Source organism: Empidonax traillii, unplaced genomic scaffold, assembly GCF_003031625.1.
Source record: "Empidonax traillii isolate 1590-97213 ecotype Southwest subspecies unplaced genomic scaffold, ASM303162v1 scaffold19:size3308961, whole genome shotgun sequence".
Lineage (NCBI taxonomy): Eukaryota > Metazoa > Chordata > Aves > Passeriformes > Tyrannidae > Empidonax > Empidonax traillii.
Genome location: NW_020955212.1, coordinates 503,565 through 521,616, shown reverse-complemented (window position 1 = coordinate 521,616; position 18,052 = coordinate 503,565). Strand labels below are relative to the sequence as shown.

The following is an 18,052-nucleotide window of genomic DNA, read 5'->3' as shown; positions in this document are numbered from 1 at the left end:
GCAAACCTATCTATCATCTTTCAAATATTAAGTTCCAAAAGGTAATAACAACAAAATCAGTTTTAAAAACTAGCAAAACAGTGCTTCTGAAAACTAGACAACTGCCGCTTGAAATTGATACATTTGATAGTTTTAAAAAATTCAAAATTTAGGCTAATGGTTTTATAGATTATTTTTAGCTTATTACACCTATAATAAAAATCTAAGCAAAAGGAACTGGATGCAACAGAAGTCACAATCTTGCAAAATATTATGCTACCTCAATTTCCAGTGAAGTAGCAGTTGCTTAATCTCCAAAAACATCTCTGTACTTTGGCTTCTCACAGCCAGATCTCTCATTAATTCATTTTGGAAAATCTTCAACTTACCTGAGCACTTCAATCTCCTCTGCAGTGTATCTCTGACCTTGAGATTCACTAGCTTGTACTGCTCTGACTGTCTGTGGTTTATCATTTAAAGAAAAATCCGGTCCCAGTGGAAAGAATGTTCTCACTGGCTGATTTGGTTTAGCTGCCGTTGACTTTTCCTTCTGAGATGACTTTGACATAGATTCCTTCAGTGCCTCTGCTCTAAAGCAAATAAAAATGCATTTTATTTGCAACAATGATAAAAACATAGTTACAGTTCAATTACTGATTTTCTTGGTTCATGTTCTCACATATATTACTTGGAAAAAACAATCTGACCACTTTCCCTAAAAAAAAAAAAACCAAATCTATTTCTGACGCTGATACTTTACTCTTCTGTTCTTCAATCAATTAAAAGATAGCATTTCCAAGTCACATAAGCCACTTTTGGCAGACCTCATTAGATTTTTATTGCCTCTAAATTATGCTAATAGGAGAATTTGTGTAAGTGTTCATTAGCTGGAATCTCAGAACAAGATCACTGCAACACAGAGAGAGAAAACTGATTTGCGCCCTCTCATGCCTTCCAATTTATTTGTCTAGCAGCTACAATAGCAGTAAAAACCCACAGGCATTCTCACGACCCAGCACATCAACTGCTTGAAGACTGTATATTCAGGAGCCATATTTTGTTGTTGCTGCATTAAGTTGGTGGATGGTCACAGATGCAAAATACTGTTTTCTTTTTGAACACAAACTGAGCAGTGCTAAAAACCAGCTTGTACTGAAACTCTGCCCAACATAGGCCATGATTCACCATCGAAGAGCTGATTTAAAAAGAGGTATACTGAACTTATACTTGTCTAAATTGTTTCAGACAGACACTTCATTACACATATACCATGCAATTAGATTGCTATCGTCAAGGTGTTTCCCAGTTTCCACGCTGACACCCTAACTCTGTGCTGCTTCAATTCAGCATCTTCATAGAAGTTCTGATATGTATCTCTGAAGACTGAAGTACTGCATTTGTTCGAGCACATACACAGTCCTTTCCTAATTCTGCATGTCCCAAGATTCCCAGAGGGTTGGCACAACAGCTGCTACATCCAGCAGTGTAGCAGCTGGCAGTTAGCTCCGAGGAGAACTTAAGGGAGCCTGGTCTACCCAGAAACCACACAGGCGTGTCAGACTGAGAATCCAACTCAGAGGGTGCACTTAGAGCTGACAGCAAGTATGTTTACCAACATCAGCAGTACTCACCTATCCAGGGCTTGTCGAGCCAGCTGTTTCAGTTTGGACTGGAGGCCTGCTTCTGAAGTTTCAGTAGCCTACAGTTCAAAATGAAAGAAAGAAAGAAAGGAAAAAAATCTACACATTCAAAGAAACGCAGCATGTTTTAAAAGCTCAGTTTGTCATAATTCTAGATTACACTGAAGAGAAGCTAGTTATTTTTTCCAATTCTCTTTTTAAAATGAGCAAATATGTGGGGTTTGTAGGGGTTTTGCTGTTTTTTTGGTTTGTTTTGGTTTTGATTTTTTTCCAAATCTCATCATAAAAAGTATATGAAGTAAGTAAATATCATTTAGCTGTTCTAGGGAAATGTTCATAGAATGGAAGTGATGTTTAAAATTCTTGAGCATGGGAAACACGACATACAAAAAAGAAAATTGCCAAAAGAATTAACTGTATTAAAACACTATGGGCAGAAAGAAGACAAAACCAAATGTAACACACACTACTGAGCTTGGTTCTCTTTCTTCTCCCCAAATGAGTCAATAATAACATGGGTAACTTAGGAAAAAAAATACATTTGTGAATGTTTACTTTCAGAAAATACAAACTAACAAGACAGATGTGTAAGAACAACATTTTTAACTTGCAATCAAAGGCATAAAATAAACTGTGACAGGGCAACAAAACAGGTATCAAGAGTGCTAACTTCTGTTCCCGGCTGGGAGGTCAGCTATGAGAGTTTACACTTTCCTTTTCCTTACAGGTGAAGCATGGCTTCTGCTGCTAAACAATCTGCAAGAGGCACAACATGAGGTGTGGCTTCTCCTGCCACACCCACAAGCGTGACAGGTTTCAGGTTCTAGATTTGTAGCTTGACCAATTATTCCAGGTCAGCCAGGTCAACTGAGGATACAAAAAGCAAGCTGCTTTCACCCCAGGAAACAAAAAGAGAAACACTCTCCACAAGCTACTAACTTCATTTGCAAGTAATTACACTCCAGAGTTCCTGGTTCTAAAAGACTCTGAAAGATGCATGAAGGTAAGCAATGGAGATGGAACACCAGAACAGTCATCTAGGAATCAGCCACAGAAGAGGAGGAATGGCTGCTCTCTGAGTACTTTAAGGGTAAGGAAGAAAAAAATTTCTCCACCTGCATATACTAAGGAGAAAAATAGAAGTAAAATTTCAAGATAGCAGAGTTCCTTCAATCTTCTTTCATCCTGGGAAGAAGAAGGTACTTTTGGGTCACCCCAAGGGACAAAGCTTACCATCTCATGTCAACAAAACAATATGCTAGTCAAGATTAAAAGAAACTTCAGCAGTATCTTGTACCTCATGAAATACCCGATATATGCAGTTATTAATAAAAATATGTTCTTTCAGACATGAAAAACATATGTACAAAATATGTCCTTTCAGACTAGCTTCAGTAATATTTTCATGCACTGACACAACAGAAGGAGGAGCACAGCAGAGGAAAAACAGTACACTGCCGCAGTAGATGTTATGTAATAAACTGAAAATGTTCTGCTCCAACAGCTCAAGTGGAAAAACTGGAGCAGTTCTGCTAACTCCTGATCTGGTTACACTGCATCACCAGGGGTTTTTAGCCTAGCTATAACCTGTTAAGAGAATTCAGAGAAAAGAACTTGCTCTAGCATGTAGCAACAGTAACATACCACTCTCAACAACCCACATATATTTTTACATTATAAAAAGGGAAAAGAAGGGAAAAAGAAAAACAGACTTGGTGGAGTTACATTATGATGGTGAGCTCTTCTTATAATGAGTTAGTTAAGGCAACTGGACTTAGGGGAAAAAAGCAGTACCTGTAATTATATTCTTCATCGTTTACATAATGGCCAATTTGTCCTTATTAATTTCAGTGTGAATTGAATTCACTCGTAACAGCTTTAATGTTGAGCAATCAAGTACTATTTTTACTAGTTTTGGCATCAGTAGACCATTACATCTTCAGAAAGTGTTACACACAAAAATTCCACTTAAATTACTTCCTTTAATGTAGTCAGAAAGTAATGCAGCTGACACATTAGCAAGTCATCTTCAGTTTTAACAGTTTTTAATTTGGTTTAGCACTGTATTTGTTCCAGGGCAAAAATTAATATGAAAAATGTTCCAGAATCTTTCTAGTTTTGAGTGCGATCCAGTACAGAAAAAAAAAAAACCACAAAAATCACAAGACCCCATAAATTTACATTGCTGTATAGCAATACAAAGACTGGAAGAAACACTAAAAAAAAAACAATGGGGGAAAAAAAAAGATTAAAAAGTAGTTTTTAGAAATACAGGTACTCCATTTTCAAGCCAGCCTTTAAGGGTCAGTCACTTGTGTAAGTGGAAGAATTTCTTACCATCACATAATTCCACCAAGTTAACCTGTAGCTTAACATACTGTTTTCAAACAGAGTTCCACGGCTTCTGTGTACAACTCTATAGCTTCTTCTGCGTTGCCTTTATCATCTTCATCAAAAGCCTGGGTAACTAGGAAGTGAGCACGCTCCAAGTCCAACTGTTGTTTTGACTTCAGAGGGTCTGTTTTCTGTGACTGAACTAAACAAAAAAGAAAGTATTTAGCTTTCTCCAGCAGCAGACACGTAAAAACATCCTTAACATGGTATCGAAACACCAGCAGCCCTAATCAGATGGGTAATAACTGTTTCTTGTTTAGAAACTAAATCTTTCTACACTTTTAGACTTCACTAAAAACATCTAGGCAAGGACAAGAAAACACCATCACTCCCTCCCCGAAGCAGAGATACTCTCTTAGGATATTTCAGAAGTCAAATAACGTAAATAAAATCTCTTTCATACTACACTGAGAACAAGGATGTTTAATTATGTCAAATATTGCACCATTTGTGAAAACACATCACCTATGACAACATACAAGTTCCTCAGGTGTCCAATTCATTTAATACCTTGATTAATGACCTGAAGGAGAAGGCAGAGTGCACCTTCCACAGGGTTGCAGACCCCACCAAACCAATTCATTCAAGCACACAGCTACTATTCAAAGGGACACTGACAAGCTAAAGTAACGGGCTGACAGGAACCTCAGGAAACTCAACCGGGACAAATGCTATGCCCCATGCTTGGGACAGACTAACACCCTGCAGGGTATAGGCCCACAAAGAAGGATCTGGGGGACAGGTGGATGAACCTGAACCAGCAGGCCCCTGGCAGCAATGAAGGCTAACAGCACCCCGGGCTGCATCATCAGGAGCACAGCCAGGAGATGTGGGGTTGGGGAAACGATTGGCATGCTTCACTCAGCACTCAGCAGACTATCTGGAATGCTGCATCCCACCTTGGGTCCCTAGGGAGGTTGAGGCTGGAGGACTTCGCCTTCAGAGAAGCTGAGGAAGCACAGCTTGTCCAGCCAGGAGGAGAGATGGCTTTGGGGGGAACTAATAGCAACCTGCCATTAGTTGCATGGCTGTCAAGAAAGAACCTGAATCCATTTTCTTCACTGTGGTGTGAAGAAGGGGAATGAGAGTCAGCGGCTATGGACTGAAACAGGGGAGAATACAACTAGATATATATAAAAAAATAATCACTAGAAATACAATCACACCCTGGAATGGGGGCTCAGAGGCACTAGGAAATTTCTGTCCTTAGGTGTTTTTAGGACCTGACTGAACCTAAGCAACCTGGTCCAAAAATCAATGCCTGCTCTGCTTTCAGCTGGACAATAGGCCTTCCAAAGTCCCTTTTTGGCCAAGTGATTCTATGATTCAAATTGAGAACTGCAGGTGTGCAAAAATTTAAGGATTTGGTCTAAGCAGAAACACTGAAACTGGATCAAACAAGGAAACTCTTCTGAGAGCAAAGACCTCCTTTTCTCTCTCAACATTAGTAATTGTAAATAAATATCAGAACCCACTTGCTTCAAATCCATCATGCAGCTAAGCCTCAGATGTGAGTTTTGATTTGTTCCTAATCAATTTTTGTTGCTATATTTAATTACTTTCTCATGTTTTCTCTGCAGATGAGATTCCTCAGAATATTTAAAACCAAAGAATACCCACACCCAAATCCTTAGGAAGTTCAGTCTCCACTTAATTTTGGATGTATCAGAATTCAAAGCACTGATACGCTTATTTGTGGTTCTTCACAGAGGACAAGAAAATTAGAATAATGAAAAACAGAGCAAACACCATTGATTTGTATTTCACAGCAGCAAACAACTTTCTAATTAAACCTCTGCTTAAATTAATTGAGTGGAAAGCTTCTTACCCACCTGCTGAATGGAGAGCTTGAACTCTCTCCAAGTACTCATTTATTTTTTCTTGAATATTTTCCAAGTTTGACCCAGCCATCCCAGCATAAATCAAGGCTTGTGCAGCTTCCTGCAGGCAGAAGAATTTGAGACAAAGTTAATGTTTGCTGCCTAGAAAATTACTTCCCGTAAACAGAGGGCCTACAACAGCCATGAGTTGCATGAAAGCAAGCCCTTAACATCCGCAAAAAGACTCAGTGGCTAAAGGGAAATTCTGCTGGAAAGAAGAGGTTTCAATTTATAAAGTAGATCATGTTCAATATCTGGAACAACATATAAGACTATAAAAATATTTAGAAGTTCTGTAAGACAAGATCTTAGGCCTGCCTGTATAGTAACATATGAAATTAGGAGATTTTAAGTAAAACTTTCCAAGCATGCACTGAGACCAGTTTGGTTTTAAAGCTGTGGATTTATGGTTAGAAAAAAAAAATTAGCTACTCGAGTTATTTGCATTTCATCTGATAATAATGATAAAAGCTTTTCAAAATGAGACGCAAAGAACATTGGGGGATTTTTAATATCACTCAGATAAAGCTATCAAATGTGGAAAGTCTATGAATTTGAGGTTTCCTATCTTCTCAAACTTGTTTTTTTAAATGTTTGCATGTACACAGAAATACTGGATGTGAGTCTACTTCCAGCAGGGAGCATAGGCCTCCAGCTCAGAAGCACAGTATGATACCCACATAAAGGCTTTTTCCATCCTGTACAAATCTATTAAGAAAAAATGCCTTCAGTTACATAAGCTGTCTATCCATTCACTAAATTTATGAAAAACATGTAAGGTTTGGCAAGGCTGCAATAAATAGCCAGACCTGACACAGCCTCAGAACCACATGGGGAATCCACACTTGTCACCTACAAAATGAGGATAAAAACCTTATTTTGTCCTCATTATCTGTATGGGGAGAAACCCCACAACATTCTTGTGGCAGTGCTCGTCTTCTCTGCAGCACAAGAAGAGAGGAGGTGGTCGTGTAGCAGGCAGGCTGGGAATGTAAAAAGCAAAACAGTAACTAGAGAGCTGCTTCACAAAGACGGTGCTCAGAGAGGTGCTCTGCACAGGGCAAGCACAGATCCATGGCCAGTGAGCCCCTCGTGTGCTTTATGGCCATTGGTTTTGTCAAGCTTTGCAGTTTACTCCCTTACTCATCTGCCCAAGCTTAAAACTGATCTTGACACAGCCTGTACTTATTATCAGGATGAATTTTCACTGAGAAGCATCACAGAACCAAGTACCACATACTCCCTGTCAGCATCTATCTCCATTTTACACCACATAAAACATCCACAGCCACAGAAAGGTAAACTGAAGTTCCATTTATATGTAGCAATTAACTGCTATTAAGGTCTAGCACACAACAACTCTTTGCAGGCGGAAAAAAATGCACTACACTTACATGCTCAAAGGATGGATTTATTTTTTTGTGACATACACAGACTGACAAAACAGGTACTCTATCATAAAGGTGTGTTGTCTACATATGATGCAAAGAACAAATGTGGATTTTCAAACCAGTGCAGCAAAATCAATGTATAAGTGATGCTGCTTCTGTACCTTCAAGAAGAACCGTTTTGCCCAGTTTTAACAGATAAACATAATGAAAACAATCTTTTATAAATTAAGCCTCCAAAGGACTAAAGCAGCTGACCTGTGGAGCCAGCCCACCAGCTGTTCCCAGTGACCAGATGGACACGCAATTCAGAGTTAGCATTTACGATCTCTTCACTATTGTTCTTTGTCATGAGTAGTGTGCCACAGCCACACTAAGATAACCAGTCATTGTCAATCTGCAAGATGCTACCTGCTGGTCAACAGCCAAACTTAGCAACAGCCTTCAGCAGCTTTGCTGAGGTCATCAAGTATCCAAAAATTATCTTGATATTTCTGCAGAGCACCATTACCAAGCTGCCCCAGGCTGGTTCACACGCAGCCCTCCTCTAGGGATCTATCAAAGTTAAGTGGCAGCAGGAAGTGAACAGCACTTGCAAGCCACAGAAATTCCATTCAGACTGGTCTGTTTTGCTGTTGTCTATGAGCAGCAACTGTTGCATCTTCCATGTTCCCTCCTTAAGGTCACATTCTCGAAGAAGCCAGTTCAACACCTAAGCTTTCCCATGTGCTTAGTAATTGCACCAGTGGGCTCTGAACTGCTTAGATCAGTTGATAAGAAAGTTGGTGATGGGCCAGAGCTTACTTGCATTGTCCAAAAAGAAAAGCATGAAGGGCCCCAAAATACTAGATGATATTTTGTAACTACTTTTGTTTAATCTAAGTGGCAATGATCCTTCAGGCAATATCCAGAAAGCCACACCTATCTTGGCAGAAATATACATAAAGAATTCTGCTTTAATATAGTTTGCTCTCACTCCTCCTGATCACAATACAGGTTTGAACACCAACACCTCCACATCAAATCTGACACAAGCATCAGTATCTAGTGTTGGACTGCCAAGAGTCACCCGTCTGAACAGCAGAAACCTTACCTGCAGTTGTGATTCAAAGCTATAACAGGGTCAAATCTGTGACGGTGCTGCTCTCTGGTATAGCTTTTGCACACCAGAAAACACTGCCTAGGTTACACTTTTTGTCATGTGCAAGCTTCAAGTGCACCAGGAGTGCCAGGAATGCGTTTTTGCACTTAGCAAGAACACTATCGATATGCAGCAAGTGAAAAAGATTTTCCACACACTGTTCAAAAGCGTACAAGGGTGATTACTTGCACAAAGAGATGGTTTTATGATGTAAAGCAGTGAATAACTTCTTTCAGATATATGCAAAATATACAGTACTAAAGCAATACTGTGTATGGATATCAGACAACGCACACACACTGCTGCTGATAAGCACAGAGTTTATCAGTGTTATTACGGGTAACTATAACCTTTGTATATATATGCTTTATATATATAAACCTAACTCAGACTATGTTAACAACCAGGGTAAGCAAAAAGATACTTCCCTTTCTATCCCTGCACACGTACATGCACAGGACACCATAATAATAACACTACGCTTTTTAAACATTTCATAGACACCTAGCACTCATGAAGCAAAAGGCCAACTACCAAGCCTTTAGCAAGTTAATGGAAAAGAATTACTTTGGAAGGATAAGTAATTAATGTGACAAGGATAAGTGTAGCCTTCACAAAAATCCCTCCTCGCAGGAGAGAGGTAAAGCCAGTAGGATATGGAACTTTAATGTAAGTATGCAAAACATAAACCCAACAAAATGAGACAACTTACAAAGGCGAAAAATACATAACGGTGCACAAATTACTAAATACCAGTAGTAAGTCTACAGATACTGAGCAAGGCACCGAATCAACCTCATTACACCCTTGGTTACACCAACCTGAAGCTGTACTGAAATCATAAAATCTGGTCCCTAATGGAAAGAATATTCATATGTGATTAAAAACACATCACTGACAGCTTATGATCTGAAGCTGTCTTACTGCTGAGCACCTTGTATTTCACCATGGACTTTTTTTTTTTTTTTTACGAACGTTTGTACAACAGAGTTGTTTCCAGCTGCACGCACAAGAGCAGCGGCACTGCCCAGTTGTGGTTCTCCAAAATGCCCAGCGCGAAACCTGATCAGCCTTTCCGGCCTGGCAGGGGTGCGGGAGAGGCCAAGAACGACAGCGTAGGGGACCAGCGGCGAAGAGACGTTTTTAGGTTACGATGAAGCTTCCGAGAAGCACCGAGGGGGCTGCGCTTCCAGCAGCCAGAAAAATCGCCCGCACCCATTTACCCAGCACAGCACCTGCGGCGCCACTCCTGAACGGCAGCGCAGGGGCAGCGCCCGTTCCCACCTGAAAACCAGACGCAGGGAAAAGGCATTTCGCAACCCGCCCCGAGGGACGCGGCTCCTCTGGAGACTGAGTGACTGACAGACAAACTTTGGAGGCGCACGCCCAGCCTTGCGCTCTCCTGCCAGCGGGCACCGCCTCGCCTGCCCGGGCCGAGCGGGCCATCCCCGGGCACACCCGCTGGGGGCGGGCGGGGGCGGCCGCGCTGACCCAGCGCGCCCTCCCCGCCAGCAGGGCCGGGCCGGGCCGGGCCGCGCCGGCCGCCTCTCCCTCCGCGCCCCGGCCCTCCGGGGGCTGGGGGGGAAGTGCGAACCCTCTGGCGGCTCCGGAGCATCAGCGCGGTGAGGCGACGGCGACACCGGCGCCCCGAGGGAAGCGGCCCCCGCCCGCAGTACCTTGTAGTAGAAAACCGCTTCCTGGTAGCGCCCACTCTGGTCCCGCTGAACCGCCAGCTGCGCGAACTTCACCGCGTCCAGCTCCAGCGTGGTGGCGTCCATGGCCGGTGCCCTCCCGGTGCCACCACCGGCGGCGGCGGCAGCGACAGCAGCACCCCCTCCGAGCCCACCCTGTCCCCGCCGGCAGCTCCACGCCCGCCCGGCCGCTTCCCCCGCCCCGCTGACCCCGCCGCGCCCGCAGGACACGCCCCCATGTCTGGCCACACCCCCGCGCGCCGCTGGTCACGCCCACCCCGCTCTGACAGCTGCTTTGACCACGCCCACCCACCCCGGACCACGCCCACCCGCCCCTACAGCGGCCGCCCGCCCGGGGCCGCACTGCGCGTGCTCGGGCGCGCGGGGCTGGGCGTGGCTCGCGCCTGAGGCGGGGCTCGCGCCTGAGGCGTGGCTCGCGCCTGAGGCGGGGCTCGCGCCTGAGGCGTGGCTCGCGCCTGAGGCGGGGCTCGCGCCTGAGGCGTGGCTCGCGCCTGAGGCGGGGCTCGCGCCTGAGGCGGGGCGCTGAATACAAAATCACAGAATCACTGACCTACAGAATCAGCGAATCAATTAGGTTGGAAAAGACCTCTGAGGTCATCAAGTCCGACCTGTGGCCGAACACCACCGTGTCATTTAGGCCATGGCACTATATCCAGTCTTTCCTTAAACGCCTTCAAGGACGGTGACTCTACCACCTCCCTGAGCAGCCCATTCCAGTGTCTAACCAACCTTTCTGTGAAGAAATTCTTTCTAATGGCCAACCTAAAACTCCCCTGTCACAGCTTAAGACTATGGTTACTTGGGAGAAGGAGCTGACCCCCACCTTGCTACAAACTCCTTTCAGGTTGTTCTAGAGAGTGATAAGGTCACCCCTGAGCCTTTTTTTTCTCCAGGATAAACAAACCCAGCTCCCTCAGCTGCTCGTCATAGAGTTGTGCTCCAGACCCTTCACCCACTTCATTGCCCTTCTCTGGACTCACTCCAACACGTCAGATGTCCTTCCTGAATTGAGGGGCCCAGAACTGAACACAGTACTTCAGATGTGGCCTCACTAGTGCCCAGGGCAGTCACTTCCCTAGACTGCTCCCCATCCCACCTCTCCCATGGTTGTCAGCTACAAGCGAGGAGAGCAGGCACAGCCTAAGGGTGCCTCTGCAGTGTTTTAAAACAGAATAGGTTTTTTTTTTTTCATTCACTTTTTGATGGAGATGCTCATGGTTAGCTCTTGAAGCCGGGTTTTCTAGCCTTAGAGCACTTTCAGTGTGTAACCAGTTCAGCTTTTGTTCGTGCTTTCAGAGTTTCTCCTTAATCTGAGAGGTGGGATACTTGAGGGACTGGGGTCCTTCCAAAAGGAGCCACATGGCAAAGACAAGGGAAAATGGGACCAAGTTTCACAGGAGAGGTTTCATCTTGACACAGGAAAGTATTTATAGTAAGATCAACTTGGAAGAGCCTTCCCAGGACATGGTAGAGTTCCCATTGCTGGAGGTTTTCAAGAGTGTTTAGACAGGGTGCTAGATAATCTTATCTATGCTCTTTTTCCCACAGAAGATTGGACCAGGGAATCTTTCAAGGTCCCTTCTAACTTAGGCAGTTCTGTGATTCTATGGGCATTTATTTCTGCCTGAAAATACAGCTTATTACAAGGCATTGCTTTCACCTTATCTGCTTTCCTTCCTAACCTCATCTAATGCTTGCTTTCTTATCTTCCTTGCCTGCCTTTGCAGCCAATATTCTCTGAGAAGATCATAGCTCTATATGTTGTCTTAATCTTATTCCCCCCCGCTCCTGCCTTTTTGCAGAGCCAATATCAGATGAAGAAATTCAGGTCTCTGTTTCTGTGTCATACTCCTCTACTACTAACGAGGCAGAATCAGCTCATTCTCATTTGTTGTTCTTCTTTGAGACGTTTTCATCCGTCTTTTCCTTTTGTCTCTGTTAATGCTATAACTTGTCGTCTCCCTGCTCCTCTTCCTGCCTCCTGATTTTGATTCTTGCTTCTCTGCCTCTTCCTCTCCTCATTTTCCCAAGCATATGCTGTAGGGGTAGACACTGGTATGTTGATGCTTTGTACCTAAATTTTGCTTATTGCCATACCTATTTTCATTTGACTACAGCCAAAGCTTTTAATGCTTTTTAATGTTTTGAGGTGTTTGTTTTGTTTTGTTTTGTGGTTTTTGTTGTTGTTTTGTTTTTGTTTGGGTTTTTGTTTGTTTGTTTTTTAATGCTTTTAATGCTTTTTCCCCTAGACATTAAAAAAACCAAAGATCCAAAACTTTGATAAAATCTGGTCTGTGAATTCTTCCGTGGTTACTTTCAGTCTATTGTGACAATACAGAGTCAGAACAGGAGTCACTCTAATCCTGTATTCCTCTGACTGGAGTGTAGTTGATGCTTGTTGAAAGAGTACAAGAATAGGGCAATTTTATAGTATTTTGTCTCAGCTTCCTGTAGCCTGTGGGCTGAACTCACATCATTGCTTCTGATACTACTTCCTGGGCTTCTTTTCAGTTAATTAGTCTAATTGTTGCTTTACCACATTTTGATTTTGGCATTCAAAACATTTTGTGAGAATGTTTAAATTTGTTGTGTGAAATAACATTGCCTTTAAAAAAAAGCCCCCAAACAATAAACCAACCCCCACCCCTTTTCTCAGTGTAATTTTTTAGCCTTATCTTTCCTGCTTATAAAAAATCATGATAACATCTCACACATCTTTTATTTTGCCCATAAGTTTGTGTTCTTTGCTATCTCTTTCTTCCGTTCCTTCTTTTGCCATACATTAAATCTCTTTTCAATCCCCTCTATGTTTCCTTTTACATGGAGCAACTAGAATGGTGTGCAGTATTAGTGTTGTATCATTAATTTTGTATCCCGGTGCACTGTTTTCTTCTGTTTCATAATGACTCCTAACACTTGTGTTTGCCTTTTTAACCACTGCTGGGCATTTACTGAAGTTCTGAGTGCTCTCCAGAATGACTCAGCTTTCCTGGGAAAGGATAGACAGTTCAGCATCTGCCATTACGTACCTAATGTGCTGTTTTCCCCCTGTGATTTAGCAGCATTTAATTTCACAGGCTGTTTATGACATACACAGGAGAGATCCCTGCACAACTTTCTGTACAAGGCTTTCACAAACCAGAGTATTTGTTAGAAGTACAAATCTGGTCCTTTGAGGAGGTAGTGAGGTCCAGTTTTAACATGCTGATGGGTTAGACTATCAGGCAGAGGTCAGATATCCTTTACAGCTGCCTCAGCTGTGTGGAGCAGGAAGAGATACTCAAGTGTCGTGATTCTATCCTGCTTTTGATTTAACTCTAAGTCCTATAGCTCAGCTTGACCAAAGGTAACCAAAACCATCACTATACTTCCTTTACACATGGAAAAATACACCCACCAATACAAAAATGAGAAAGAGGCTGCCCCTCCATCTATGATAACAACATTTGACCAATTATATTTGACTACAGTCCCACCTCTATTTATCCAAAACAATAAAACTGATATCTGGAATCCTCCACGTAGAGGATGAAAATACGACCATAGTTCACGTACAAGCTGACGGGCTTTCTCCTCTCTCCTCCCCGAAGCAGGAAAGACTCTTTGGTAAGATCTGCATCTCTGACTGTGTCAGAGCATACCTGGGTGAAACCAAGCTAATTAACGGTGAAGTTAAGCTTAGTGAAAAACTGAATTTGTTAGTTTGACTTGAATTGCTAACTCAGCTCTATTAATCATTTGCTAGCCTTAATATATTTAGCGCTAATGCAGGAAATATATTTATCAATGGCTATTCCAAATCTTTATTTCTGTTGCTTCAGTAAACCACACCGGTTGTGACTCTGTGATTGCGAAAGTTTTTACTGAACACGATTAGACTTACAGTGCTACATTGGTTATAATGAGAAATTCAGCCCAGCTGCACCCAGCCCCTCTGATCTCTGAGGACTAGCTGGAATGCAAGGGGGGTTTTTCATACTCTAATGCAGCATTGTCATACCTCTTCTCCCTATTATTTCTTGCCATTTCGAGGTAGCTTCTGAGTTTTTACAGTAGTTGACCACTGTGTTTGGAAACAGAAGTCGGATATGCTGTTTTTAAGTTTCATAGAGGCCTCCCCCTTTACCGTTTTAAGAACTGGCATCTCACGTATTTTACCAGTGATTTCATTTTCCTCTACTTGTTAGAGAAGGGCAGTGTGTGGGAACCTCTGAGTTCCCCTTTATTGAACTGCCTTCCAAATTTTCTCTTTCTTATGAAAGACATAAGAGATTGTCCTTTTACAAGTTTCTTACCAAAACTTGTGCAGGAAATTCTGTTCATATTCATATTGCTTAGCCAGGACAGTGTTATCTCATCAGTTCCATGGACTGTATTGTTTCACGTTGAGTCAGACTATAGGTAATCTCTTTTTAATGCCAAGTATAGCAAGAATATGATAGTTGTCACTACTGTAAAATAAATAGTAAAACTAATCACTGTATTTGCCCCCCTCCCTTCATGTAATTTTTATTATTTCAGTCATTTAAGTATGTTGAATAATCTTTTTATTCGACATTAAAAAGTTTTATCTTTGTGTTTTCCCTTTTGATTCAGAACAGTAAGTGCCAGGTAAAATTATTTTAGACATATGATGGTTAATATTTTAAAGACTGGGACAGACCTTAGACTTAGAGGCATGCACTGATGTGACAAGGAGCTAAGGAAGGCAAAGTAGGTTACTAAACAATGACTGCTATTTGTTCAGAACTTCACTGAAAATCAATACTTGTTTCATCAATAACTTGTTTGACGTGTGTGCACAATTGTTAAATGGATTCTGCAAAACTCTAGAGATATGTTGCCTATATTTTTCACCTATGTAGGAGCAACTCCTTGTATCTATGTTTGTGGGTCTGCTTTGGTTGGGCTGTTCCAGAGCAAATCTGTGTTAACAGATGATTGGAGTTTGTGTATGTTCTCTAGTGCATAAAATGTTTTCCTAAACAGGCTAACTGATATTGGCTCATTTTTATGTGAAGTACCACCAATTTATTGTTACATAGGGTACCTAGGTATTATATTTTCAGGGCAGAACCCTTATGTATAGAGTATGCTGAACTCCTTTTGCACAAAATTAAATTTTCCTTGATTGAAGACTTCTGAATATGAATCCAGACCCCTGATTGCTGCTGATGCTGCTTAATGTTATGAAATTAAGAAGGCAGGTAAAGCATAGCTGAAAATAAAGCCTTTAAGATTACATATAATATTTTAATTTTTAATATGCTAGAAATACCTTCTATAAATAGGGTTTTGAATATAGGAAACAACTTGAAAAAAAAGAATCAATTATATTATACCACTAGATGTCCATCTACGGTTAGATTGAAGTGAGAAGTTTTTACCTGGTTAAAGGAACGGAAATTGAACAAATGCATTTTTAGTTTGGCTCTGGTTTAGCTATGAGTGTGGTTGAAGTTGCTTTGGTTAATTTTGGTTTTGAAGTTTTCTTGAGTCAGTCACAGAGATTTAGATTTGGGTTTTGCAGTCAAACATCCAGCACCTAAACTGGTTAGAAATTTTGGTCCCACTGCTCCCCAAACATGAGAGAAATAGCAGTATGAAATATAAAATCATGTAACTGTAGATTCTGTAGATTTTTTTTTATTAAGTAGCAGAGTTTCAGCAGAGATTATTGCAGTTCTCTAACATTTCTTTAACTATTTTCATACAAAAAGTAATAAAATTTTCTAAAAGTAACTTTTAGAACCTTAGAAACCTTATGCTTTTAAAGCACTTTATAGGCTGTAGTTTGTGGCATTTGTTTAGAAACAGTCATGGTGATAGGAACTGTGACCCTAACTGCAGAAAGAGGGAAGAAAAAGGAAAAATATACCTTGATAACAAAAATATTCTTCACCTTTGTAGTTAGTAAGCACACTTTTGGGAACTGCATCTGCAGATTCTTTCTTCTGACTGTGTTGACTGGGAAAAGAAGCCTAATAATGAAATAAAACTTTATAGAAAATAGGTTTGATTGAAAGGCACCAATGACACTATGAAATAGTGCATGGACTAAGAGATCTCCACATCCTATTTACACATATATATATGATCATTTATATGAATCAAAGTGTTATGCAATCTTGTATATAAAAAAAATCCGCAGTGGGTTATTTCAGGATGGTGTTTTTCAGTTTACTCAAAGTATTATTGGGTTGATGACTCTTAGAAGTTAGTCATTAGAGAATTGTAGATAATGTTAAATTCTGGAACTATTGCGGTGTTCTCCCCTTTACCTAGATTTCAAGGATTAATTCTGTGGTTTTATAAGGAGTCTACAAAACTTGGTTTTGGTTCAGGAAAAAATTCAGACTATCAACCAGGATAATCAAAGCCAGAATGTTTGTTGTGCTTTGTAAATGAGCTGATATAAAAACACTATGGAATGTGGGAGGGAGAGGAATACAAGTTTTGTTCAAGCCTCATATGTGTGAGGTGTGACGTGTTAATACTTCATGAGTATATTAAACTCAGGTGGCATTTTGAGTCTGTTGAATGACTTCGCCAGGGACAAGTTTTCCCTTTTTAGGGACTGGTGTGAGAGGCCGATATAACCGTGTTTGATAATCAAAGGTCTAGCTGGCATCATTAGTGCCAAAATAAATTGTTAAACTCTGTCTTAAGTGTGACATAACAGGTGTGATAGCAACAGAGTCAGTAAAATGTAAAGGTGAAATGTAATTCCTATTTTTTCTTTCACTTATTTATGCTGATATGGAAGCAGAAAGGTTACTCTGTTGTGCACCGAAAGGTACCTACAGCATGCTAGTCAGTATGCTCTTTGTAATCTGGTTCAGTTTCTTGCCATGAGTTCTCTCCTCTGCCTTTCCTTCTTTTATCACAATCACTGCCTACTTTTCAATGCTAATTTTCTCTATTCAGTAAACAGATTCCTGTAGACATGCATATAAAACATTGTCATAATAAAAACTATGTTGTCACTTAACAGCAATTCTTTCCTTCCTGTGTGCTGCATTATACTGAGGAAAAGTTCTGGAGCAAATTAACACCTGGGCACTGACAGTTTCTTGCTGTTAAGGTCCCAAGTTACTCCTCAAAACTGCCCAAAGTAATCAAAATAATTAACATAGCCCTGGTTAATTTTCTCAATTTCAAGGACAGAATGGTTCTAAAATAGATACCCAAATGTATCTCTCTCATCTGTTGAAAAACATTTCTGTAAAGAAAACATTCTTCACAAATAGCAAATTTTTACAGGAAGCAACTCCTAAAGGGTTAATATTGGCTGATTTTTTGTTTTCCTTTTTGAAGAACAATTAAAATTTAGACTCTATGCATTGGGCAAGAGGGACCTTTTTTTAAAGTGTTCTTTTGGTGCTATTTATTTTCTCATTTTCAGTGGAGGCGTTTTAATTAGCATGAATAATGTTATTTGCAAGAAACTTGAATTTAATCAAGCAAGTCCTTTACTGAAAACAGCTTGTTATACTGTCAGATTTGTACTCCCAGGGAATTAAGAATTTAAAACACATTCCTCATTGTGATGGGGTGGCTTCATCTAGCAGCCAAGCTCTCACACTTCTACCCCCACGCAGGACAGGGCTGGGGGAGGAACAGAGAAAACAGGAAGCACAGGAGTGAGAAAACTCATGGGTCAAAATAAAGACAAGGAAATAATTCACCAGTTACTGTTGTTGGCAAAACAGACTCCAGTTGGGGAAATTAAACTAATTTATTGCTCGTTAACATAAACATTTAATTAGTGGTTTGGGCACTGGAAAACAAAGATAACGAACATTTAAATGCCTTGTGAAAACACTTTTCTTCTTCCTTTTCCAGGCTTAACTTTGCTCCAGACACCTCACCTCCCCTCTTGTTACTGAAGCAAGTTACACGTAGTAAGTAGTGAGGT

General features: G+C 41.1%; 1 protein-coding gene across 4 annotated transcripts in view; it reads right to left on the bottom strand.

The window, feature by feature from the left end:
• Positions 1-10,270, bottom strand: part of CAPN7 (calpain 7) — a 31,663-nt gene extending 21,393 nt beyond the window's left edge. For 2 of the 4 annotated variants that reach the window (XR_003572720.1, XM_027897204.1), the window contains exons 1-5: positions 10,099-10,269; positions 5,846-5,954; positions 3,998-4,155; positions 1,611-1,678; positions 369-569 (exon numbers count right to left, since the gene is read on the bottom strand). Coding sequence is in view for 3 of the 4 variants with exons in the window: in XM_027897204.1 (XP_027753005.1) it covers positions 369-569; positions 1,611-1,678; positions 3,998-4,155; positions 5,846-5,954; positions 10,099-10,200 (638 nt within the window). In the remaining variant the exon portion in view is untranslated. Of the gene's footprint in view, positions 1-368; positions 570-1,610; positions 1,679-3,956; positions 4,156-5,845; positions 5,955-10,098 lie in introns of those variants that run through there. The other 2 variants (XM_027897217.1, XM_027897225.1) reach the window with 2 other exon arrangements.
• Positions 10,271-18,052: the final 7,782 nt, after the last annotated feature.